Source organism: Argiope bruennichi, chromosome 10, assembly GCF_947563725.1.
Source record: "Argiope bruennichi chromosome 10, qqArgBrue1.1, whole genome shotgun sequence".
NCBI classification, from domain to species: Eukaryota; Metazoa; Arthropoda; class Arachnida; order Araneae; family Araneidae; genus Argiope; species Argiope bruennichi.
In genome coordinates, this window is record NC_079160.1 from 117,544,003 (window position 1) to 117,568,741 (window position 24,739).

At 30.8% G+C, this 24,739-nt stretch overlaps 1 protein-coding gene across 1 annotated transcript; it reads right to left on the reverse strand.

Moving 5' to 3' along the window:
* Nucleotides 1-1,759: 1,759 nt before the first annotated feature.
* On the reverse strand, nt 1,760-23,723 carry LOC129988151 (U24-ctenitoxin-Pn1a-like). The gene is made up of 5 exons (XM_056096300.1): nt 23,638-23,723; nt 8,887-8,944; nt 6,134-6,185; nt 5,021-5,254; nt 1,760-1,979 (listed from the first exon to the last, which is right to left on the reverse strand). Exons 1-5 carry the CDS (start codon nt 23,706-23,708, stop codon nt 1,813-1,815), a joined length of 582 nt encoding a protein of 193 aa, XP_055952275.1. The 5' UTR covers nt 23,709-23,723; the 3' UTR covers nt 1,760-1,812.
* Nucleotides 23,724-24,739: the final 1,016 nt, after the last annotated feature.

Below are 24,739 nucleotides of genomic sequence, written 5' to 3' on the forward strand. Positions count from 1 at the left end.
GGCCCTAGATGGCGCTACTGAAAAACAAGAGACACACCCTTGGCTTAAAATCACTGACTTTGTCAGTGGGCTTGTGTATAGTGCCATTAGAAACAACAACCTCAAGTGTCATTAGAAACAACAACAATACTCCTTAGTGACATGTTTGTAGAAATGAATAGAAGCATTCATTAATAGCACATATTGTCATATTTATTTTCTCAAATAAAAGGTAAGTAGTTCTTGGGGTTGTTTTGAGAAATGTGCACAAATTTACTGTAACGAAATATTTACACTTAATTTTTTTAGTATGAAATTATTTCCTCTCACATTTTTAAGAAACTTTTTTGTTTCTTATTCGGATATGAGATTTTTTAAACTTTTTTTTTTCTCATTCAACTTGAAATATATTTATTGCAGATTTGAAATCATTCTATATTTTGTGAAATTATGGACGAAAAGTAAGTAATAAATGGAAAGACAAATGAAAACAATGAAGGTTCAGTTTTGCAAATTCTAAAGGAATGGAAGTAAAATCTCAGCTATCCTTCATTCTCATTTGATGAATGCATGAAAAGTATAATTCTCATAGAATATCATCGACTTTTACTTTTTTTAAGACTGCCTCTATCTAGTTTCAAGATGGCGCCAAAACGCCAAAAATCGCCAAAAGTAGTGCCTTATCGCCTTTTCCCTAGTGATCGAATAGTTTCATTATCATATGACATTTATTAAGTGAACTTGATAACTTAATTTTTGTAACTAATGGCACTTCTTTGAGAGAACAAAAATAGGTAAGGTAAAGAACATGAGAAAGGTGCAGCAAAATGTACATGTTAAATGACATTCATGCGTTAGATGTAGGGATGACGAATATTTTAAGAGCGGTTATTACGTAACCAATATCATGAAGTCACAAATACAAGTGATCAATACTTTTCAAAGAGGGGTGTGATTGAAATCCTTGATACGATCTTACTGATGATATTTCGATTACAGGTTTTGGATCACGATAGAAAGTAACAATCGATACGATATCACTGAAATTTGCCGGAGCAGTGACTTCACTGGAAAGTAACAATCGATACGATCTGTCCAATGGAAGCTCTCGAAAGAAATCTGTGATTGGATTGAAAAGTAAACGGACCGGTTACTGGAACTATCGTATCGTATCATTGAATTGCATATCACTGAAATTTATCGGAGCGGTGATTTTACTGGAAAGTGCGAGGCTTCACTGGAAAGTGCGAAGTCACCGCTCCACTTTACGGGAGTCACCGATATTCGTATTTGATGATGCACTATTCCATACAGACCATTTTTAATTGCTAGTGACGTGATTGACTTTGATTACATGTATTCTTTTTACTGCTGGCGCCATCTATTGGTAGAATATAGGACTAAAGTAAATATTTTAAAGAAATAACATGTATTTTTAACTCACCTTTTCCAGAGAATGGTTCACTCTAATAAATAAATTAAATAAATAGTTTTGAGAAAAAAAATTAAGAAGTAAGTTGAAACAGATAAATTAATTCAATCACATGTTACTTAAATTAGTAAATTAAGTATTAATTACAATTAATAAATTTTATATTTAATATTAAGTAATAATTTTTAATTAATAATATGATTGAAATAACAGATATTTGGAACGCATATTTAAAAATAACAATAGCATTTGGAACGCACATTTAAAAATCGTGGATTATGATCTCTAGTTAGATGTGTCATGTATCATATGACACGCGAATGAGTTTCATAAACTGGACAACTGAAATCAATTTTGTAGTGAAGATATTTTATTCAATATCAGGCATAGGTAGTTTGTGACTAATATTTGTCAGCGACGTCGTCACACGTTTTCCTCTCTTTGGAAGGAGGTGCTATGACGTTCCCATATCTGGTCACGCACCAGCATTCTCCGGTCTTCTTACTGCACTGGAGGGACTTAAAGTAGCCATAGTTCTCGCAGTCCATTATTTCTTCTTCTTCTTTGTCTGCAACGAAAAGAATCGTGAATTAAATTGGATGCACTGTGATTAACTCCAGAACAATAATATCTGGTTGTTATAGACAATAGTGAAATGTTCAAAGTGCAGTACACTCCCGAGTATTCGATCTAATGTAGACCTAAAAGACAGGCCAGATAACAAAAAAAGCTGGATTTCTATGAACTTATTTCTTTGCCCACCAATACCAGAAAACAAAGTTTTTTTTACCAAAACTCACTGTAACAATACATATTTTCTCACTTCTTATTGAGTACTAAACCCTCCATTTATCTCAAGCCACGTAGAATGTGAACGCGACATGGTGAAACAGAAGCAGTTGCCGGTAACGTGTCGAGTAAAATAGAAGGCTCTGTACTGGTAGTTTATGTATATTTATATACTGCACTGCAAAATTTATCAGGGGAAAAGTAATTTAAATTATATAAACAGTTCAATTTTAACATGAATTCTGTTTACTACAATGTGGTATGCTTAAAAAACATTAAGCCTGCTCCAAGAACAATTTACCAATCGTATACGCACTGTGCAGTTATAATCTTAATATATATAAATTACGTGTCACGTTGTTTGTCCGCGATGTACTCCTAAACTACTAAACCGATTTTAATCAAATTTGCACACCGTGTGCAGTTTGATCTAACTTAAAAGACAGGATAGCCCTTTTTTTGAATTTTAAATTAGAATTTTAATTATTAATTAAAAACTAACTTTCCCGCCAAAAAAATATTTTCATTTTTCCCATCGCCAAATGAGTACGGCTTTAGTTTTTTTCCCCCAACAGTCATGAGGCTAGGCTTAAGATTTTTCGGCTGATTATTTGAAACGATTCCATTTATTTTCTTAATGTTTGATGCATTTAAAATTAAACGTCGTTAATTAATCGATCCTTCAGATTCATTCTGAAGTACTTTTGAATCAAAATAAAACAGAATAAAGGAAATTAAAAATTTCTAATCTGCGTAGCGTTACCCCAACTGGCGTAGAAAAACTCATGCATTTGCATTACCGTAACTGGCGTTGAAAATTCACGCATGCGCATTGCGTTCTGATTGTTGACATGACAACCGTTATCAACGGATGATTTAAATTATTTTTAGATTAGTTGCATGCTTTTGTAATTAAAGTGTATTTATGTTAGTTATATATTTTTTGTATATGCTTATAGTTTTAAGTCCATCGTTTTTTAAGTAGTTTTTTTAACCTGCTTTCAACCGATTATTTTAAACGATCCGTTTTATTTTCTGAGTGTTTGTTGCATTTAAAATAAAACATTGTTAATGAATCGATATGTTCATGATGAATCTGAGAAAAATTTGTTGACAAATTCTTGAGATATTACATAAATTAAGATATATTTAGAAGATATTCTTTAGTGCCCATAAAGTTTAAACGCTCAGTGACTCTGTTTTCAGTAATCATTTTATAAAAAAGTGTTTTGTTTCAGTAAAAAATATTATTATATTAATTGCAGATTAATTCTTTCCACTTTAATTTAAAGCATAAATTCTACGAGAGGTAACAGAAAATTAGAGAGAAACATATTACGTTATAACTGAAGGCCTTTATAATATTATGAGTGAATTATATGACTATCAAAATTTGAATTTTAAAATATTTTGATGAAGAATCTATTAAAGTTGGAATTGCGTAAAATATTTAATTTTGAAAATTTAAACGAACATTAAGATTGGCGAACCGACTGGTCGCTAAAGGCGGCTAGTAAGTTATATGCAGCAGTTAACAGAGGTAACAATTGAGGTCCGTTAAACACTAACGTTACGATGAGCAACGAACAGAACGCTGTTCTTTTCGTGCCATAATTTGTAATTGGAATAGTTACAAGCAAAAACAAAATTGTTGAGGGTAAAAATGTTACTTTTTTGAAAATACGAAATGGAAATTTCAATTATAAACAAAAAAGTGGAACAGAACTAAAATATTTAAACTATCACTTTTATTTGAATGCCATAAATGAAAAAAAAATGAATACCAAGATAAAAAGTCCAAATTTTATCTTTTCTATTAATTAAAATTCTAAATAAATTTTAAAAAATCGTTCCAAACTGCACATTTTTATCCTCTGAATAAGTATGTGTAAGTATAAGTATTAATAAGTCTATCAAAACTTATGAAGAGGAGAAAATTATTTTCATGGAAACAGTTAAGAATACCTACTAATAATAAAGATTAACGTGTGTGTCTGTATGTGTGTTGGCGCTCTACAGGCTTCTTTGACCTAAAGCACATATACTCAATGACGGAAGAGAATGTCCACTTCGGTGAGATTGTTTTGAAATTTTAATTAAAATTTTAAAAAGAATTTTAATTAAGTAAAAATTAAACGAAATTTTGATGTTTTTTCAAGAAAAATGAATTTTACATATGTTAAAGTTTAAAAAGATATCCTTTCAACAATACCAATTCAACTGTCGTACAAATATTTTCTTCATTTTAGCAATTTAAAAAAAATGCCGAATTTTCAACAATATTGTTACTCTGAAATTCAATCTGTTTTAATTTTTTCATCAAATAATTAATCATGTATTTTTTTGTGTGCCATTTTTGATAGTTGAAGGAGTAAAATTTTGATTATTATTTGAATAGTTTATAAGATGAATAAAAAAAGCGAAGTCACAATATTATGAAAACTAGAAGATAGATGATTAGAAGGTAGATTTGCGTTTTTTATGACACTGTGATGCAATGGCATTGGTCTCCATTAGAAAAGTTCATTTACACAATACACAGAACTTAAGGCAGGCCATAAAAATAACACGGTTTAATGTCTGACATTTAGGTAGAATTACGAACATGAAGTCATGTCTAAAAGATTTTGTACGGATTGAGGTTCGAACTCGCAACGTTAGGGTTTGTAGCCGAGTAACAAAGCCACTAGACAAAAGTGTACACTCTTCTCCGGAAGTTGTTAACTGGCTTATAATGTTACCACCACAATTTGTTTAAAATGATATCTAATCAATATTCATCACCAGAAGCTGCGAATACAGAATAAAAATTCAGCTCACCCAAGAGATATCGATCATAAGCTACAACGGGGCAGACACAAGAAGTGATATTCAGGCCAAACCCTGGAAGAGTTATGGGAGTTCCATCTTTGTAGGTGCACATGCATGCGTCGGGGTCTTCAACGTCGAAGCACTGCATGTCCTGGTAAGTGCCGTCTTTGTTGCACTTGGGGATCATCCATCCATTGTGAGGAAGCGGCATTTTCTCTCGGGCAGTGGGACAGTCGACGCCAGCTGTTATAATGTAATTAATTTAATATTTTTGCTTTGAATAACAAATTATATACTAAGTAATTTAATGAATTTAAGCAGCAAGGAATTTCTTAACCAAATCAAGGCCTACAAAAGAGGCATTTCTTTGATTCGGTTTTGTTTATTACCTTGGATAACTTCAAAAAAGTAGTTTACTATAATTTATTTTAACTTCGGTAAGTTTTAATAATGAATTTCAACCTATGTTGCTTTTAATCTCGAAATTTGATTATTTTTAATTATATGAATTTTTAATATCGAAATTTGATTATTTTAAATTATTAAATGGCTATTATTTTAAATGCTTAATCTAATTAATTTTGAAATCCAACGCGCAAAATAATGTTATAACACAACATAAGATGAAGGCATTTTATTTTTATGTGTTTATAAAGAGAGAAGAATCTATCTCGTTTTATGACAATATCATTCTTCAGTTTTAAAATCTCGAATATTACTTTAATTCTATGGGAATTGTTAGATATTTAGTTGAAAGATATTGACCTCGGTAGCAGAAAATGCAAAATTATCTATTTCATTCGCACACTACAAAGAAAGATAATCTGATAGCAATCGTACAATATTACGATTTTTCTTGTACTTTTTAATGACTTTTAAATGAACACCAAATAACCTTTAATTGAATAATACCTCCGTAACTATTTGACGAAAGAATTTATAAAATTTCACTTGTGGCCGTTTCGATATCAAAGCCGTAATTTACATTAAACGATGAAAAAATTACTTATTGCATGTGTTAGTTTAAGAGATCATTCAGTATTTATTAAGAGCCTTTTACTAGTTCCATATGAGTATTGGAAATTATATCATATTTTTGATTTAAAAGCAGAATGTACTTACGGTATCCTGGGAACTCCCAACATAAAGCAGCCGGTAAGAGGCAAATAAGCAGCTAAAACGAATATAAATATGAATTATTTCATTTCTGAACGCCTTATGTTTTTCCAAAAATTGGTATACAAAATTTATTGAGGATCTTAATAAGAGGAATATTTTGCAAGATACAGAGTAGCAATTATTTTGAATTCACGAGTTTTCGAATGCATTTTTTTTGAAGTGTGCAAATATGATAGTGAGTTATTCTGACGTATTGAGAGTTTACATGATTAAAGTTAACCCAACCAAAGCTGTATATATCATTAAGTATTCATCTAAAAGCTATTAATTAGAAATGAACAAGATATTTAGCTAAAAAAATACTTCTTAAATTGCCTTGGACATTTTATGATAAAACAGCAATATATATGCAGATTTCATCAGTTCGCACACGATAAAGAAATAAATAAAAAGATGCGATAATTTTAACAATTTTAATACCTTTTTTTAGAAAAATATCTGCAATTTATAAGATTTAGCTGTATTGCTAAAACTTTTTTAAACTTGAAATGTACCCAGAAAAGTATTTTAAAAAAGACGCTGTTTACTCATGTACGTCCGATAATATCCAGAGACCTGAATATTTTAGGTTTGAGTTGTTTAAAAGAATTAATTGATGTTGATAGTTCAAAAAATTTCTCAGAATTCTGGGATATTATTTCTATGATGTCCGCAACATTCTAGAAATTTGTCTGTGCATGTAAGATGAATATGACATGTTAATGTCTTAAAGAATTATTGACAGAAAGAAAAATTCCTTGAGCACTAGTCAATATGCTGAATATGTTTTCTTTATGAATCCATTCTATTGTTGTTATTACTCATGGCACTTTACAAGCCCGCTGGCAGTTACCTATCAGCGATTTAAGCCGAGTAAGCGTCTCTTGTATTTTCAATAGCGCCAACTAGGGCCAAGAGCAAGACTTAGCTACTTCATGCATCACATTCGCTTGCACAACCTCTTTTTACAGGGCGCACATTCACACATCTCATAGAAAGAAAACAGAAGAAGAACAACCATGCCCGAACCGGGACGCCCAGATCATGGGAAAGACGCGCTACCCCCACGCCAGGACGCCTGCATGAATCCATTCTACAATGCAATTTTGTCAAATCGCTTGTAATAATTAGTATTGCACCATTTAGTAACAAGTTTTGTAGTTAATGCTTTTAGCTCATTATCTTTGTATAAAAAATGTGTGATAAATTTTATAAATTTCAGATGAATTTTTACGGAATAGATTAATTTCAATAATGTATCAGCACATCAAGGCAATTAACTGAAAACTTTTTTAAACGAAATGATGAATTTAACATCAAAGTAGAAGAATTTTGCATTTCCTTGAAGAAATTATTCAAGTGTATGAATATATTAAAATATATGTTATATAATTATATAACAAATATTTGAATATATATTATATATTAAAAATATATGGTAAATGAAGAAATGCTACTGAAAAATGTTTAATATTTTTCAAAACAATAAAAACATTTTTAAGATCAGTAAATAACCGATTAAGATATTTTTCTTTTCTGTTTTTAAAATAAAACTAATCTTATTTGCATGTTTCAAGGTTATAAAATGCAAGATCTATGACGTCGTCTCTTTGTCGCCCACAAAAATTACGATCTGTTTCCATTTATTTGAATTCCACCAATTGCTTGAGCCGGCGTCCTGGCATAGGGGTAGCGCATCTTCTCCTTGATCTGGGCGTCCCGGGTTCGAATCCCGGTTCTGGCATGGTTGTTCTTCATCCGTGTTCTACCTGTGAGGTGTGTGAATGTGACCCCCTGTAAAAAGGGGTTGTGCAGGCGAATATGTGTGTGTCATTTTCATATGAGCTAGAAGTCAGACTTCTACCCTCGGGTGCTCAGGGGTCTTTATCCTCAGAAGCTATTGCACTCCCTTTCCGTGGTAACGCGGACACATCATCATCACCAGTTGCTTGAATAATTTGGTAATATGACTTTCATTATTAAAAAGAAAATGTATCACCAGTGCATAAATGGAATTAATATACAATTATTCATCTTTAATTGCTTTTTGAATATTCATTTTATGCTCTGAAACAGGGATAATTGCAATATGCCGGGGGAAATATCTTCTAAGAACTAAAAGAAAACGTTTTAAAAAATTCGTTTTTTATTCATACTCAAACCAATGGGTGTGGTCTCCCCCAAACTTTCTCGCATACTCTCTAATAAAGTCTCTCATACCTATCATGCCAGAGAGCGCTTTGCATGGCACTGGTATACAATAGTTACGAAATAGTCATCTTTGAAGTGAATTTAGAATTTTCATTTAATCTATCGTCTGACTAACTTCCTCTAAATGTCTAATTAAAATTTGATAAAAATCTACAAATTTAGTGCAAAGACTGAATACCAAATTTCATATGTCTAGCTCAAAGAGCTTTTGAGTGATCTATGCCACAGACAGACAAACGGACATTTCCCAAAAATGTATTTTTTAAACTCAAGGTAGTCTAAAACATTGGTATTGGTCAAAATCTTGAGTTGAATCGAAAAAGTAAAAATCAGATTTTTCCATGAACCAAAGTTAACTAAACTAATCATGAATTCTGTCATAACATGTTGAATAATTTATTCTTGTCATGTTCATATTTTATATAAAATTATTCTTGCATCACAATTAATAAAAAAAACATATTTAGTTTTAAGTTTATTGTACTATTGAGTTACTGTGTACATACTGTAATTCCTGTGACCTTCATGTTCTCGAATACCAAGTCTTGAATGCCAGAAAGATATCTGCAATTAAAAGAGAAAAAAAAATAATTTTAGTTATTATTAAATGGTTATATGCAAATATATGCTTTGATAGGCACGTATTTATGGCTTTCGATAATTTGAAAATTCAATTATTATTTGTAAGTTCCGTTCAAAATTTGGCTGTCAAGTGCATCTAATTTGAAATAAATATTTGTTAGTTATCGACTCGTATCAAACTAAGACTGCGAAGCCCATTTTGTACTCATTTCTAATATGTTTCATTATCAAAAAAAGCACGTTTTATTGCTGTTATGTAAATCTGGAAAATACAAAATATCAAATCCAAAGGCCGTTTATACTTAAGTCTAAATGCATTATAAATGCTGTAACTAAATCGTTTGGGGAAGAACGATTGATGCAAGTTGGTTTTCCAAATTAGCTTCCATTCTTTCTTTAGATACTTTTACTTCGTTAGATACTGTTTTATAAAAAAAAGCTTTTATAACATTTTTTAGAATACTTTTTCTTAGAAAGTATATTTTAAATTTAATTATTGTCAAGTATATTAGGGCGAATGTAAGTATTAGAAAGTATATTTTAAATTTAATTATTATCAAGTATATTAGGGCGAATGTAATTATTAGAAAGTATATTTTAAATTTAATTATTGTCAAGTATATTAGGGCGAATGTAAGTATTAGAAAGTATATTTTAAATTCAAATGTCGTCTGGCTTATGCTCAATTCTATTATTGGATATAATACTAAATTACCAATTGAAATTATAGAGGAAAAAGAGTAACTGAAACAGATACTTTTACCAACAATATTCACAGATAAATATATAGAAAATTTCGTTTGTCTCTATCTTTATATGGTTGTTAATTAGAAAAGATTTTCGTCATACTTGAAAGGCATTCGGACATATACAAAAAAATCACCATTATGAGCAATATTTTATGGAAGAGCTTGGGTTGTAGAGCCTATAATATCCACTTTCTTACTGCTGTTTTTAACCAGAAGGAATAGTCCCTATAAAACTTTCTCGTATTTTTTCTAATAAACTTGTCATACCAGAGAACGCTTTGCATGGTACTGGCTGTACTGTAAATACTGCAATATTTACGAAATATATTAATCTTTGGTGGGAATTCAACATTTTTATTGAATCTATCGTGTCATCCTTTGCCACTTTTTTGGCGATTAACCTTGGCATGCATTTAATGGTATCCGAAAATTGAATTTGGCTTTTAGACGTCTTCTTCTCAACTGATTGAAACAAAAATGTGTCACCTTGGAGTTATGAAATCTCATATCAAATTTGATATAATTTAGTCTTTTCGTTTTTAAACTATCGCGTTTAAATGTTTCTGAAAGTATAGACAGACATACAATCAACTTCTTATTGGATCTGGCTCAAAACTGTTCGGTGTCTAAGCTACACATGTTAAATCTGAGTACTGAAGTTTATGTATCTAGCTCTCATTTTCTTGTAGTTACCGTGTTAACTTATATTCGAACAGGCCAGACAGACGAACTTCCTCTAAACAGAGTTTACACAAAATTTGATAGAAATGGCATTTACAGGTTTGTGAAAGTAGAGGTCGACTGACGGTCAAACCATTGTTGGATTTGGTTCAAAATTTGACAGGTGTCTGCACTATAGATGTGAAATCTGTGTACCGAATTTCATCTATCTAGCTTTCTTCATTTCGAAATTTTCAAGATCATTTATATTCAGACAATCGAACAGACATCCTCTGGACAGATTTTACTCAAAATGTGATAGAAATCAACAAACGTGGCGTAATGACAGTATGCCAAATTTGAACCATTTAGCTCAAAGCATTTTTGAATGTTCTTTATCACTGACGGACATTCTCCAAATATGTGCTGATATATGTGCCAAATGTGTGCTGAAATGTGGTGATTCGTCAAAATCTCGAGTTTTTGATGATGACTATACTTTCTCTGTACTACGTATGCGAAAAATTTAAAATTAGCTGTGGTGTCATCAGACCGTGGTTTACAATTACAAGGTCAGTCCCAAAATAGCCTTAGTGTTGCTTTAAAATGGGACATTAATATAAAAAAATGAACGAAATGTAAGGTAAGCAATTTCTTTGCTAGATTTTATTATTCAGTGTTAGCAGCAGTAATCTCAGTGTGGGTTTCCACAATTTATCAATTTTATTATGGCGAGTATTTTTTGGGGCCTCATATTGTCAATTGGCTCATATGTTTTTAACAGCTGTCTTAAGACTGTAATTTTGGTTCATTAAGCTGAAGACTAGCACACACTGTCTGATTTTCTTTTGCATTTCTTAATTATAACTATCCTGTAACAATTCATTATCGTGGATTTATATGATACTGGTTATTAAAGGAAATAGAGTAAAAGAATCGTAGTAGATTTATAGCTTCAGATTATGTAAGTTAATTTTTTTTCTCCATATTCTTTGGAAGTGAGATTTTCTTTGATTTTTTTCTTCAATTGTTATATCTATCGTTAGGCTTTACATAACAAACTTCTATTGACTTCACTGTACATTTTTTCATTACCTGGATATTTTGTTAGTTTTATGTGTTATCTGAAATTTAACAATAAGAATGGAAAAAATTGTTAAGAAATTTGACAGTGCATTAAAAATTTGCATATTTCATTCATTATGGAATGCAATGACAGCAATTCGTCATTTCGAGACATTGGTGGATTGGTTTGTATATGGGCGGAGTTTTCATATGGATTATTTATTTTAATATATATTAGTGGTAAGTTTCGTCCTCGGGACCGGAAGGTTCGATGTTCGAGACACGATTCCACCGATAAACCGTCGTGTACGCGGGTCTAGCGCACGTTAAATCCGTCCTCCATATATAAACGTCTTTCCGCTGATGTGATTCTGAAGTTCGGATAGGGGGATGCCAATTCAGATGCCGTCTCGTCATTTGACCGTGCTTCAAAATTACTAGGTCTATCCCAAATTAGCCTCAGTATTGCGTTAAAACGGGACGTTAATATAACTGAATTAAAATTTTAATATAATTATTAACAGCATTTTATCCAAAAGATACGCTTTACAAAAAAAAAAAAAACCATTGTTTTTGTCTTAAAATTCATTCGATAACAAGAGTTAACGATTATTCCAGCAAAAGATTCATATTCGGATTTGTAGAGCAATGCAAAGATGGAATTCTATGAATATAGATAACATACTAAATAGAGATAATAGAAATAATAATCTCCAATAATCTATATAGATTTATTCTATTCTATTTAGATTTTCTAAGCAGATGATATTCAAAGAATATGGAGATAATAATAACCTTAATATAGATAACACGTAATAAATCAGCATGTGTTGTCTATCCTATAGTTTCTCGCATTTTCTCTAATAAAGATGTTATCCTCCTTTCCCAGAATAAAACTATAGACCTTCGAAAAAACCATGATTGTCATGAGCGCTCATAATTTAGATTTCCGCATAAGAAATGTGTGCTCTTCTTGGTACGGTAAAAAAAAAAAAAAATCGGTATATGCGTATTAATTGCATGGAAATAGGGAACAAAAGATACGAAAGACTCATCTTTGGTGTGATTATAGATTTTTAACGAATCTAGGTTGTGATCTTATGCGAATATTTTTATAGATTACTAGGGGGTCCAGCCTCCTGTTCGGCACCGCTCGCCATTCTCTTATAATTGCCACGCAAACAAAATTAACTTATTATTATTAACGTCATTATAGAGCAATACAATCGAATGCTTGATACTCATATTCATTCAGACATTACGACTGTTCCATTTTCTTCAGCGAGTTTTCCTTTGCCATGTGTTAATTGCACTCAGTTGTTGTGCCGATAAATACTTTAGAATGTACATTTGCATGTCGCTGTCGATAGCGTTTATAATAATCGCATCGATTTTTCTAAATTCATCGATTATCTTCTTAATTAGCTTTTTTTAAGCAAAATTAATACTCACAAACAACGTGAAAATATTCTCTAGAATTTGAATTTTGCATCGATGATATGTTAAGTTGAGCTGTAACTTTTCAGCAGATATGTGTTCTCGCTTCTGATTGGCTGTTTGGAACAACTGATTGGCTATACATTATCGTTTCATTCCTACTATTAGTTCACACTCTCCCTATATATATTTATTTATATATCTTGTTCAAATTTTCAATCGTTTATAAAATACTTTTTATTCATCCACTCAAGTTCAAATACATTTATTTAAACTTCCAAGAGATGACACTTGATGCTAATACACTTTTTTTCAAATATTAATTCATTAATTATTAAATTAAATTAATTCTTAATACTTTAATAGAATTTTAGCAGTTTGTAATGAAAATTGAAACCAACGGGCAGTTTCTCAATTGGTAAAATGCAAGGATTTCAGTATTTTTTGCGTGAAGGTGAAGAATGCGAGTTCATTTCTTGCGAAATCAATAATTTTTTGATACTTATTTTTTGATCGTTAATAATTTTTTTGATAATTATTTAATAAAAAGTAACTAAAATAAAATTTTTCTTTGTTGACCTAAGTAAGAATTGAATATTTTTTTTATATATTGCTTGTTATATTATATAGAGATGGCTTGCGATCAATTTAACATGTACGAGAAAATTCGAGTATGTATTTTAGATGCTTGTTTCGCAATTGGTTGTAGCTGAAGTTTCACAAAGAACTACAATTGCAGTTATGAGATCACGCACCAAATTTCATTTATTTGAGTCATTGTGTTTTTGAAATATTGGGATTATATCATGCGGACAGACAACGAACCCGTTGAGAGATTTTGGCGATAATTCAATACGAATCTATACTTCATACGCAAAAACTGTTAGCCAAATTTTATTTACTTAAGTTGTAACTTTTTTGAACTATCGCGCTTACATTGTCAGCAATTTAACTGATTTGGCTTCAAATTTAATATGAATCAACGTTAGATGCTAAAAGTGTGACTAATCAGTGAATATATTGAAAATTAGATGAAATATAAATATTTATGTTTATAAATTAAACCATAACGAAGAAATATTTGAAATTTGTCGAAAAGCGGTATTCAAATTCTTATAATTTTTTATTATAAGAATTTTAATGCTGTTTTTCGTCAAATTTCAAATATTAGCTAGATTCTGGAAGAACAAGATTTATAAATTATTTTAATTGAATTATTTTTTATTAAATATAAATTTATTTCATTATAAATATTCACAATTTAAATAAATCAGATTCTGTTCACTAAATATAAATAAATTTGTTCATAAATATTTAAAAGACAAATAAAAAAAAATTGGCGGAGGGGGGAATGTAGGGATATCAAAGATTACTTATAGTAGAACTATTTTCATTAAATATGAGTTTATTATAAATATTTTTAATACAAGTTCACTGGGTTTGGGAAGAATGAAGAGATGTTAAGACCATTTATAATACAGCTGTTTTCATTACATATAAATTAATTCGTTTATAAATATTTACAATAAAAAAAAAATTTTGGGAAAAAATGGGGGGTTGTTAAAAACCACTTATAGTAGACTATTTTTTTCATTAAATATGACTTAATTATATCATAAATATTTACAATACAAATACACTGGATAGGGAAGAATGGAGAGATGTCAAGATCATTCACAGTAAAACTGTTTTCATTAAATATAAATTAATTTTACAAAAAATGTAAGCAAATGAAGAAAAAACAGTTTTCACTTTGTACTTACCAACTATCTTTAAATATTACTTGAAGCCAAGTGTCTAAAAGAATTTGTGTAAATTATATATATAAAATTCTAGAGATACAGAACACTTGCTAAATTTCACATTCTTATCTGAATAAATGAAATTAATAAATTCTTCAAATGTAATCTGGGTGAAATAGCTGATTTCACGTATCAAAACTTTTATCTTGTTATCGAAATAACAGATTTCATTTATGAAGTCATCTTATTACGGCGAAATCTATATTTAAAAAGTATTGATTGTTTTATTGCAACCTCAATTTCAAAGTTCAGCGATGCAGAATTATCATAGGATTGTTTAAGCAGATTGTAGATATGATGCTCTGAAACTCTTGGTTAATCGAGATCTTTGTGATTACAAAGAATGTTTTGATGAATTTTGGTGTTCTTGGAAATGCATAATAATCGTATTAAGTTTTTATAAGTCATGATTATTTAAGTATTAATTTTAGGTACTGACACTACTAAATTGCATTAAAAAAGGGCAGAAAATTATAAATTTTAAAAAGAAAAATTCAAATTTTATACCTTCTAATTCTTTTGCTTCAATCTTACCCATGTGCTAATAGTATAAATGATGCTGTAAATTTAATTAATTGATTGGTATCGATAGTAAACTGCAATGCCATAAATCGATTAAACACTTGCTGGTTATTATCACTACTAACAAAGAAGGAAAATGTTTGTGGTTTGGCGATTTACTGGACAAACCGCTTGCCTTGAAGCTACCAAATTCGATACATATTTACTTTCGGGGTGGAGGTGAAAGCGAATTTTTAAAAATTTCAATAAAAATTTTAAAAAATTAAAAATCTAGCAAAATTTTCACTTTTTTACGCGGTAATTTTAAAATATATAAGAACGTAAAAATAATTTCTACAACACCTTAAAATTCAAAATAATAATAATCATTCCATTTATATCAGCGGTTGAACTTTAAGATATTTTATATTTTTAAAAATCTTTTAAATTTTATTTTAGGACAACTTATTTCCTTGTTGGGGTGGATTTCAAATCGTTCGCATTGTTGCAAAGAATCATCCTGGAATTTTTTAATCTATTGTTAAGTTTAATTTTTAAATTAAGTTAATTAAGTCTAAAGTTTAATTTCCATGTTGTATATGTTTCATGCCTAGTATAGTTTTAATAAAATTTTTGAAATTTTGTTATAATTGAGATTTAATCTCTGAATCAGGAAATAGCGAAAAATTTTTTAAAAGTGCGACTATTTATAATTATTGCTTCTCTTTCCTGTGATTATTTAGATGCTCAAAATATGCGTAGAAACACTAGGGAAATATATAGTTGAACGAACAGAACGGCTAAAGACCTCGGCAATAGTACAAGTTATATATTTATCAGAGTTTGATGTTTGAAAATATTTCTCTGAGGAAGCCATTGAAACCAAATTGCACAAAATAACAAAATTTTTTATAATTTCTCAAGTATTTCAATGGAATTTGTAAACACACAATTAAATTTTGCATGTTAAAGACAACGTACAAAAATGAAGCAAGTATCATCACAAAAATGAAGCTCATTTTACTTTTGTACGAAATCTCATTAACCGGCGAATTAGAGAATAGCAATATACAGGCATTTCGGCTTTATTCGTGGAATCAAAACAGACCATATAATGAGCAGCTCATACTGTTACCTCTCTAAGAGAAATACAACTAATCATCGGTGGTATACACAGACAGCAACACTACCCCTGTTGTGCCCAATATGGAAGCGGAAACCAACCACCACAATGGAAGTTTCTCCTTTCTATATTTGAGGTGCCTTCGAAGTGGGATTCGAATATGAAGTAATGCGGTTCTTCGTCGTCGAAGCAAAACAGGCAAACAGCTCGTGCGATTATCTATATCAAAGGTACCATCCGTCATCGGGAGAATGCAAAGACAGAAACACCAACATTGTTATTCTCAATATGAAAACGGAAACCAAACACTAAACCGGGAGTTTCTCCTTCCAATGTATAAGGTGCCTCCAAGTAGGATTCGCATATGAAGTAATGCAATTCTTTGTAGTCGAAACAAAAGAGCATTAAGAACATCTCATGCAATTAGTTATAGCAGCTACAGTAGGCAAAGAAAGCAACATTGCCATTGTTGTGCCCAGTATGGGAGCGGAGACCAGCCACCATGTTGGGAGCTTCACTTTCCCATATATAAAATGACTCCAAGTGGGATTTATACATGAAATAATGCAATTTTTTATAGTCGAAGCAAAACAGATCTCATTACTGGTAGCTCACGCGATTAACTGTAACAAAGGCACGATTCATGACCTGCGACATGGCCAGACAGCAATACTGCCATTGTTAGCCCATTACTATGGAAGCGGAAACCTACCAACGTACCGGGAGCTTCCCTTTCAATTGTATAAAGTACTTCCAAGTGGCATTGTTGTCCAAGTTTTTGTAGTCGAAGCAAAATAGACCTCAGTATGAGTAGCTCTTGCGATTAGCTATAACATAGGTACGATCCGTCAGTGGCGGTAGGCTCAGAGAGCAACTCTATTTTGTTGAACTGTCAACAAAACTGAACTCCAACATGCTGGGAGTTTCTTATTCCCATATTTGAGTTGCCTCCTAGTGGAATTCGCATATGGTTTAGTTCAATTGTTAGCATTAAAGAAACATGTGATTATATGGTATGAAATTACCACCACAAATCCTGCATCAATTTTGAATCAAGGCTTACACTATAAGTTCTCAAAGTCTTTCAGGCGTTCCATCACAAGTGCTCTTTAATACAAAAAGCAGCATTGCATTTCTATTTTCCAATTAAGAAAAGATTTCGAGATTCCGATCTTCATGTAAGGCTCCATATCCAATCAATTATACACTAATTGCATTAGTTACAAGAATAGGAGATTAGAATGTCTTTTAATTCTCCCAGGATTACCGAGTATTCCATATCGACGACAAATGAAGAAATTCTTGTTTTGGTGTTGATTGAGTTAATTAGCTGATCTCTTCCATCTTCTGATTTGAATTCTTGTTCTCAGGATTACAGGAAAGTCGTTTCCATGGTGGAAGAATATGAACTTTCTTTGAAATGAAATCAAATACAATACACTATGTTTACTGCGGTTACATAAGTTTCTCACGTCCTAACTTTGAACATGTTATAAGCATTTCGAGCACATGATGAATGCAAATTCAACAACAACAAAAAAAACATCATTAAATAAAATTTTTGGTTTTCGATTTGATTTGCTATTTTTCTTTATATAACATATTTTCAATCGGAACTCGAAATTTGCTTTAATATTTTACTCCAGATTTCTTTTAGTAATGGCCCTGAAAATTTAACGTTACGATTATTGTGGTTAATTAGTTATTATTAATGATAATCAATTAATCATATTAATAGTGCCATATATAACAAGTTTCAATGAAATAAGAATGGATTCAGTAAGGTCACTTTAACTACAATAGATTTTGGTTATTTCGAACTTTTCCCCTTCAAATTCTGTAATGATTTGAATTTTTCTCGTGTGGTTCACTTTTTTTTTATCAACAAATTTTTAAAATAATTCGTTTGGTTGACTCAAAGTAAAAGCGAAAAGTCAAAAAATTCTATTATTAATAGTATTATTTCTGTATTGATAATATGTCCGTATCTTTTGCAATCTGCGATTTAAGTAAAAAACTTTTAAATGCTTTCTAATCCTTTGGGCACAGATTTAATTGAATTTTGCTTTTCGAGCATATTTAATTTTTGGGCATGTAAAAGCAGTAAATTCTATGCTAGAATTTATTAATTCCTTTTATTTATGATATAAATATATACTCCTAAATGAAATAGAGGTAATTAATTAATTATTATACGTTGGTAATTAATTATTAGGTAATTAATATTACAAAAATCAAATCTAAATTCAAACGAATGCATCATTTTCTGATACCTTAAAAGTACCCAAATGGTAAGTTCACTCGAATAATTCATTACTGCACAACGAATCCTAAAGAGAAAGCAAAGTAGAATTTTAACTACTTAACAAATGAATTGAATAATTAAGTTTCATGGATCAGTTATTGTATTTAAAGTACTAGATATTATTTGTTTGTAAAAATTAATTATTCATTGAAATTATAATAAATTTTTGATCACAATTATTATATTCCATTTTGTAAAAATACTTTTTGAGTATTAATTGATTTTGTATTTATTTTAAGACTGTTAAAGCATAACTGGAGACGGGAGTCAAAATGACTCTGCTTTGTTCATTAGCTCTGATTATCACGTAGTATTTTATCCTTGAATGCAATCATCTCTTCAGTGCCTTCAAGTTGTTCTTTCAGCAGTATGTTGGCAAAAGTCTAAGTATAACCGAGTTGCCACGTGCGTATAACCGAGTGATTCTTCTTCAAAGTTTTTGTTGTTATTTATGGAGTCATTGATCCCACGCCACTGAAACTGTTTTTAATTTTAATAAAGCAAAAAGAGTAAAGTCATTTTCTTAAAATAATATTTTAAAATATTGTATTCTTCATTTTTTTGTTGAATTCTGACAGTTATTAACTTTAATATAACTGAGGTAATATCTAAAGGAAGTAAATGCTCATTAAAAGATTGTTTAGGTTTTTCTTATAACGTTTTTACAACATTTAATATTATAACATTCAACATTTTTAATATTAATATTTTTGTTAATTGCATGATTTCCAGAATGTATTGTGTTTCCAAAATAAATTCCACTGCTGTTTGCAAAAGAACAAAATAGAAAAATAACAATTGAGTCATTTTGACTCCATGTTTCTGACCGCGTGAGGTAATTCACGTCTAAAGTTACGAGCTAATTATAACAGCAAATTTTAATACTATCTTTGCTTTAAAAAGTCTTGTTTTTACTTATATTCATTTTTTTAAATCTTATTTTCCTTCCTTCAATTTTTTTTACATATAAATCGAATTTTTATTACGGCTCTGTCGGTTTTGAATTAACCATGTTAACTTGATCAGCATATACAAAAATAAACCTCTCTTGATGTTTCATTTTCTGCTGTGATAAAAGTAAAAGCGAAATGCTGATAATAAGGACTTTCCATAATTAAATGAATTTTGTCAGCGTACTTTATAAATTATCTGAGAAACAATTTGCTTCAGGGATGAAGTGTTTGCTTTGAGGAAGTTCGTTCGGTAATACAAGATCTGACATGTTGACTTTGAGCGCTTGTTCTTGATAAACTTGTCACTCAATGTGCCATCCTCTTAAAAGAATTTCTGAAGAAATACATGCTTGTATTCTGAAATTAAGCATGCATTTTTCGCTTACTAATAGTGGCTACAAATGTTTCAAGTTTACTTAATTAATACTGTAAGAGATAATTGAGCTCAAAACTTAAGGTTTATAATTTAAAAGAATAGGCAATAGAATTTATCTTTCAGTATACACTTACCGATTCCCTCATTTTTTCAGAATTTGTATATCTATTTATGTAACTACTCATGAATTAAGCAACCAAGAAATTAAGTTAGCAAGAAATAAATTACTCACTTCAGAGGGCTCTAAAATGCGTTCTATTGGTCCAAATAAGATACAATTTGAACTACAGATTATTCAGATGATGTGCTTTACATTTATTAATTAAAAAAATACTACAAAAATTCACCAATAGATGGCGCTGTAACACAAATGGCGTTTATTTGCATATATTGAAAGTGAGAAATAAAATTTGAGTTACAGCGCATGTCTATTACCATTTTTCTTTGGACAAAAAGAAGGCGGATACTTCTCTGTTTGTCATGCTTACGTTGCAAGAAAAAGCGCTACTGATGAAATTGTTCTACAAGAACCAACAAAACTCCGTTGTAGCTGTAAAGGAATTTCGTCGTATGAAGCAGATACGAAGAGGTCCAATGTCTCTAGATACTCTACGGAAAATGATGCAGAAATTTGAAAAAAGTGGGAAACTTGGCATTCTTCCAAGTAGAGGACGAAAGAAAAGCCCGTCTCCCAGCGTCGAAATGTTGCGACTGCAGTCGTTCAAGCCAGCAGTCAGTTGCCGCATAATAATATGAGCTTGCCAGTTGTTTCTCGTGTTCTGGATATGCCGTATTCAACTGTACGAAAGATCGTACTGTAAATTTTGCATTTTTATCCATACAGAATCAAGTCTGCGCACCTGTTGCAGGACGGGGACTTAGAGGTCCGTAAAACTTTTGCACTTCAATTCCTTGCTCGAATGGTCGCCAACTTGATTATGGAACATTTTGTGGAGTGAAGAGGCCCACTTTTGCCTCAATGGCCAAGTTAACACCCAGAACTGTCGAATCTGGGCAGAGGAAAATCCTTACTTTATCCAGGAACAACCCTTGCACCCTGAAAGAGTGACTGTATGGTATGGTTTTACAGCTACCTTTATCATTGGACTGTATTTCTTTGAGGAGATAACTTCAAATGGAATCGAAACCTGTTCCGTCACAGTACAACGATATCATGATATGCTGAGGGATTTTGTAATCCCAGCTCTTCTACAGCATGGATGCGTTCAAGACATCATTTTCTTGAAGGATGGTGCACCACCTCATATTGATCGTCGTGTACAGCTATTGTTAATACAGCATTTCACAGAAGCACGCGTTATCAGCCGTCATTTCCCAATAGCATGGCCTCCTCGCTCGCCGGACATCACCCCTTACGACTTTTGGTTGTGGGGTTATTTGAAGGACAATATCTACCTTCAAAGACCATCATCTCTACCAGATCTGAAGGACAACATTCGGCGCCATATTCTTAATATTCCGGCAGACTCACTGCAGTCCTCCATAGAAAATATGATTCTCCGATTAGAGCATATTGTTGAAAAGGAAGGAGGGCACACTGAGCAATTTTAATTTTACTTTATTTAATAATTATAAACCATATTAAATGTTTTTATGTGTATTACAACCCCACTTAAAGGTGAATTTTTGTACTAATGTTGTTTTATTGGATAAAAGAAAAGGGCATCATCTCAATAATCTGTAGTTAAAATTTTATCTCATTTGGATCAATAGAATGCATTTTAGAGCCCTCTGAAGTGAGTAACTTATTTCTTGCTAACCTAGTACTTTAATTTTTTTCAAAAACAGTGGCAGTGATCTTTACAAAAATTTTCGCTTACTTTCTAATAAAAATGTTATCCCAGAGAACAGTTTGCATACCATTGGCGTAAAAGAGTTACGAAATATTAGCCTTTGAAGTGAATTTGGCATTTTATTGAATACATCGTGTCATCTCAGGCGAGTTATTTGGCGACTAATAGTATGCGGTTAATAGTATCCGAAAATTGAATTCGTGTTTTAGACATGATTTTCCCAACCGACTGATATAATAATTTGATTCACGCACACAAATTTGGTGTGTGATTTTCACATTCCAAATCACATATCTAATTTGATATATTTAAATAATTGCAACTTTGAATTATAACGTTTGCGTGTTTCTAAAAATAGACACCGAACAGACTGTCAATTCCTCGTTGAATTTAGATCAAAATTTGAAAGGTGTCTATATTACAGGTGTTAATTATATGTATCGAGTTTTGTCCATCTAGCTCTCTTGCTGTTGTGTTAAATTATATTCGAACAATCGAACAGACAAATTTCCTCTGAGCTGATTTTGCTCAAAATTTGATAGAAATATATAAATTTGGTATAAAGACTGTATACCAAATTTCATCTATACAGCTGAAAGCGTTGTTTAGCCATCTTCGTCACAGACCGATAGATATTTTTTAAATGGTTTTTTCGAATTTAGGGAGGTGTAAAACTTGGAGATTTGTCAAATCTCAAGTTCATATTTTTTGATGATTAGTTTAATAATTAATAGTTACTTTATTAATACACCTTTATTAATTAATAGTAGAGATAGAGACAGTCAAGGTTCGCTATACTAAAATTCTTTCGCTAGAGTAAATTTCATCAGGTTGTTACAGTGTTCACTCACGGGGTTGGCATATAAAAGAATAGACAAATTTACCAATAATTAAGCAATTGACATATATTTAATAGTAATATTCAATCATTATATCGAAACTATGTGCAAAACTTTAACCAGATATTTCATTGCAATTTGGTTCACAAATGTGGCAGCGAAATATTATCTCACAAATTATACAATTTTACACCATAACATATAGTTTTGTAAGCATCATGCGAAAAAAACAATATAATTAAAAAATATGCAAACATACCTTGAAATATTTTCGTTATTGTCAGAATGACAGAGCAATCTTCTCAAACACACGATAATTAGAAGTGGTCTCCTCTAAACTTTCTCGCATGCTGTCTAATAAAGATCCCAAAGAATGCCTTGAATGTCATTGATGTAAAATAGTTACGAAATATTAGACTTTGGCTTTGAATTTACCATTTTCTTTGATTCCATCGTGTCATCCTTGGAGAGTTTTCTGACGATTATTCCTTGGCATGTTATTATCCGAAAATCGAATTTGTATTTGAGATACTTTTTCCCAGCCGATTACAAAAGTTTGACACAGGAATACATTTGTAATCACACAATCACATACCAGATTTCATATATTTAGGCCATTGAATTTTTGAGACAGACAACCTTTTGTTATATATGGCTCAGAATTTGATAAATGTCTGCATTATAAATGATAAATTCGTGTACAAACTTTTATCAATCTAGCTCTCTTCGCTTTGTAGTTATCGTATTACATTATACAGTCGGTCAGACGGATTTCTTTGTAAAAGTGAGTATTTTGACAATTTATAGAAATTTACAGACACAATTTGTTTGCCACAGACAGACAGAAATTTTTCAAAAATGTATTTATAAATTTAGGAAGATTTAAAACACGGAGATTAATCCAAATCTCGAGTTCGAATTTTTTGAAGATGAAAATGGTTTCTCTACGCTTCATATAGGTATAAATAATCATACAGTGTCATTTCATAACAGAGTGTTTTATAATTCTCATACTAAAAAAGCAATAGAATAAAAATTATTACTAACATACCTGCAAACGGTTTCCTTGTTGTATGAGAGACAGAGCAACGTTCTTAAAAACAGAACAATTGAAGTCGTCATCTTCTGACGTGAAACAGGTTTTTGTGTAGCAGTTGTGATCACTTTCTGCGGTTAACGTTTCATGCCTCACAAAATGCGATTTTATTTCGACATATATTTTGATGCGTTTGTAACTGCATTTGTTTTTTTCTATCGCAGAAAAGTAAATAATAATTAAAAAAACTATAAATTATGTGTAGTAAATGGAAATGTATATCTATGAAACAAATAAATAAGAATGTACGTGCGTAGGTGGGGGAGGGGAGAGGTTGGCGCTCTAGAGGTCAGACCGTTTGACTTCCAACTACCAAATTTGGTGCACATATTCCTTGGAGGATGGAATTGTTTAGGGGCAAATTTTTTTGAAATTTTAATTAGAACTTTAATAAATAAAAATTAAACGAAATTTTAACATTTTTCTATTACAGCTTCCGAAAATATTACTGCACAAATATGATTTTTTATATCATTATAACATTAAAAAAAATTAACCTTTTAATGATAGCAAATTAATAGTTCTGGTGATTTTGGCTGAATTTTGATAACATTTTAAAATTATTTTTTTGCCTGATTTCCAGCAGTAAATTATGTTATTGTCCTGAAATTCAAACAGTTTTCATTGGTTCATCAAGTACCTAATCGCTTGATTTTTTTAACCATTATTTAAAATTAAAGAAAAAAGAAAGATGCAAAAAAAAAAAGATTACAAATTTATTTTTTATAACATTCTTTTAATAAATCATTTAACAATAATTTAAATCACATCTTTTGCCTAAGCTTATTATATTTTTAATTGTTTAATTATACAAATAAGGTTTTGTTTTCATAATCTGACAAACTTTTTATTGCCAGATTATCAAAACAAAACAAGTATAATAGTATAATATTGTAAATAAATTAAACTACTTTTGTTAACAGTTTCAGTATGAAGGCATATTTGCACCGTTTCCCTAAACGTAATTTTTAAATATTACTATTTTTTCATTTACTTTTGTATTTGACAGTGAAATATTAATAAAATACGAGACCTAAAAAGTGAACTTTGTTATGTT

Excerpts from the sequence above, each read along its gene's own strand:
- LOC129988151 (XM_056096300.1), bottom strand. The coding sequence starts at position 23,708 with ATGACGACTTCAATTGTTCTGTTTTTAAGAACGTTGCTCTGTCTCTCA. Across the intron at positions 8,945-23,637 it reads AACAAGGAAACCGTTTGCAG|ATATCTTTCTGGCATTCAAG; the intron begins GTATGTTAGTAA and ends TTTTAATTGCAG. Across the intron at positions 6,186-8,886 it reads TGAAGGTCACAGGAATTACA|CTGCTTATTTGCCTCTTACC; the intron begins GTATGTACACAG and ends TATTCGTTTTAG.